The sequence below is a fragment of the Entelurus aequoreus genome, linkage group LG28, assembly GCF_033978785.1.
Source record: "Entelurus aequoreus isolate RoL-2023_Sb linkage group LG28, RoL_Eaeq_v1.1, whole genome shotgun sequence".
NCBI lineage: Eukaryota > Metazoa > Chordata > Actinopteri > Syngnathiformes > Syngnathidae > Entelurus > Entelurus aequoreus.
This window is the reverse complement of record NC_084758.1, coordinates 14,764,289-14,767,017: the sequence shown is the minus strand read 5'-3', so window position 1 is coordinate 14,767,017 and position 2,729 is coordinate 14,764,289. Positions and strand designations below refer to the sequence as shown.

At 49.5% G+C, this 2,729-nt stretch overlaps 1 protein-coding gene across 1 annotated transcript in view; it reads right to left on the bottom strand.

Annotated features, from left to right (window-relative positions):
• Positions 1–758: 758 nt before the first annotated feature.
• Positions 759–2,729, bottom strand: part of LOC133645257 (proteinase-activated receptor 4-like) — a 3,678-nt gene continuing 1,707 nt past the window's right edge. Inside the window, exon 2 of the mRNA XM_062040155.1 lies at positions 759–2,421. Coding sequence (XP_061896139.1) covers positions 1,343–2,421 — 1,079 coding nt within the window. The 3' untranslated portion in view covers positions 759–1,342. The remainder of the gene's footprint in view (positions 2,422–2,729) is intronic.

Here is a 2,729-nt window from a genome sequence, read left to right as displayed (position 1 = left end):
TAGCTGGTTGAGAAAGGTTTTTCTTAAACTGTTCAACAATTTGCTCACGCATTTGTTGACAAAGTGGTGACCCTCGCCCCATCCTTGTTTGTGAATGACTGAGCATTTCATGGAATCTACTTTTATACCCAATCATGGCACCCACCTGTTCCCAATTTGCCTGTTCACCTGTGGGATGTTCCAAATAAGTGTTTGATGAGCATTCCTCAACTTTATCAGTATTTATTGCCACCTTTCCCAACTTCTTTGTCACGTGTTGCTGGCATCAAATTCTAAAGTTAATGATTATTTGCACAAAAAAAAAAGTTTATCAGTTTGAACATCAAATATGTTGTCTTTGTAGCATATTCAACTGAATATGGGTTGAAAATGATTTGCAAATCATTGTATTCCGTTTATGTTTACATCTAACACAATTTCCCAACTCATATGGAAACGGGGTTTGTATATCAATTAGTATTAGTAATATTAGTATTAACTATATCAAATGGTATTATTATAATTATAATAATGTTAGCATTTAAATAGCTGGCGAGTAGCTCTTTAGTTGCCAGCTAGCAACACTAGTTTAAAGCTAGCGATTATTGGCGCTAGTTACCAGCTAGCATTTGCCACGCTAGTTTCCAGCTAGCAATTAGCGCACTAGTTGTCAGCTCGCGATTAGCAGCGCTACACTGTATTATTGGAATATGTTAGTATTGCACAATAACAAGGTGCCTTTAGGACTAGTTTAATTTCAAACACAATTAGCGGGTCCATCAAATTTGGGTGTCCTCGGCCTGGAAAACATTAAAGACCCCTCAGCCAATCAGTGGCCATGATACTGAACAGCAAATTCTGATTGGCTTGGTCTCGTCCAGTGCCCAATTCTTCTGTAATATTCATATTGTTAGTTCATTCAGCCCTTTTTTATTTCAGGCAACAGAAAAATAGGTGAGTATGTTTATTTATTTTTTTAGAAATTACCGCAGGCCCGAGACGGTTAGTAAAAGAGTTCTTAAACCAAAGTACACATCTGTCAACATTCATATGTTCTCCATGTGTTCTGCTGGTTCTGGTTCTGTATGGTCAAGAAGACCTGGTGGATGTTCTGTCCAGGCCGAGTATAAATCTTCAATCTAAGTCCTTGTACTTGTGTCCTGCACAGAACCAAGCCGGACCGTGTAGAGCGTGTAGAACCGGGCCAGCAGCCCCTGTGGCCTCCTTCAGGTCTTAGAGTTTCTTCCCTGTCCGTCATCTCAGTCGGTCTTGATTGTGTTCCGGTCGCCTTTCTGCTGGAAGTCGGCAAGAGAACGCACCCCTGTGGGGCGCCATCGTGTGCGGTACTGGTCACGAGGGATCCCTAAACGGCGTTTGTCATCCCAAGAGGACGTCTTGCAGGCGCCGAGTGCAGGCTGGAGAGGGACAGCTGGGTGACTTTTGACCTCGAGGATGACGAGGAGCATGACGCTTTGTTCTGCAGGTTGGACGGCGGTCGAGAATTGCCACGGCAACAGAGCGCGCTCTTGGCCCGGTCCCTGAAGTCGGCCGACACGTAGTAGAAGATGAAGGGGTCAACGCAGCTGCTGAATGTGCTAATGGCTAAGCTGAGCATGTAAGGCACGTAGACGTCCTCGCCCTCCGCGTCCAGAGAGCTGTCGGCGTAGGTGAGCAGGAGCAGGACGTTGCTCGGCAACAGACAGACCACGAAGACCAGCAGCACCAGCAGCGTCACCCGTATGGCGTGGGCGTATTGCTGGCCCTCGGCCAGCAGGGCGCGCAGGACGCCGCAATGGCAGAAGAGAATGACCAGGAAGGGCAGCAGGAAGCCGAGGGTGAACAAGGTGGCGAAGTATGGCAGGAAAAAGTTTTCCTGCTCCTCCTGGGGCAGCGCGTCGTGGCAGGTGGTGATCCGCGGCCGGTCCAGAGCGTACGTCTGCTGCGACGTCAGCAGCGGCAACATGGCCGCCAGCACCGCCGCCCACACGCCTGCCGTCATGTACGCCGACGTCCGCCGACTGCGCAGACTCTTGGCGCCGAACGGGTGAACCAAAGCGATGTAGCGATCCAGAGCCACCAGCGCCAGACACAGCACCGACCCATACATGTTCCCGTAGAACATCGCCACGACGACCCGGCAGAACGGCTCACCCAGCTCCCAGTGGTTCCCCCTGAAGTGGTAGACGATCCGGAAGGGCAGGACGAGCAGCAGTAGGCAGTCGACGGCTGTCAGGTTGATGAGCAGCGTAGTGGACGGAAGCCGCTTGGTTCTGAAGATGAGGATCCAGAGAGCCAGCAGGTTGGACGGAAGGCCGATCACCAAGGCCAGCGAGTACAGGATTGGCAGGTACAAGATGGTGGTTGGCGCCTGGATCTCCTTCAGCTGCTTGTCTTTCAGAGTCGTCATGTTGCAAGACACCATAAGCCGGAAGGCTCGAAGACCTGCAGAGACCAAAAGATGTGTTAGTCTTTAGACCTCCGGAGACCGCAATTGGTCAGTCCTTAGACCTACTTAGACTACAACATGTGTCATTTCCAAGACTGCACTGACCGGAACATCTGTCAGTCTTTAGAGCTAAACCAACCTGAACATCTCTCAGTATTTACACCTACAGAGACTCGGGACACGTTTATGTCTTTAGACCTGCAGCAAACAAAAGGTGACAGTCTTTCGACTTACAGAGACTAAGACATTTGTCATTGCCCAGACCTGCACGGAACACAACAGTTCAGTGTTGAGACCAGTAAAG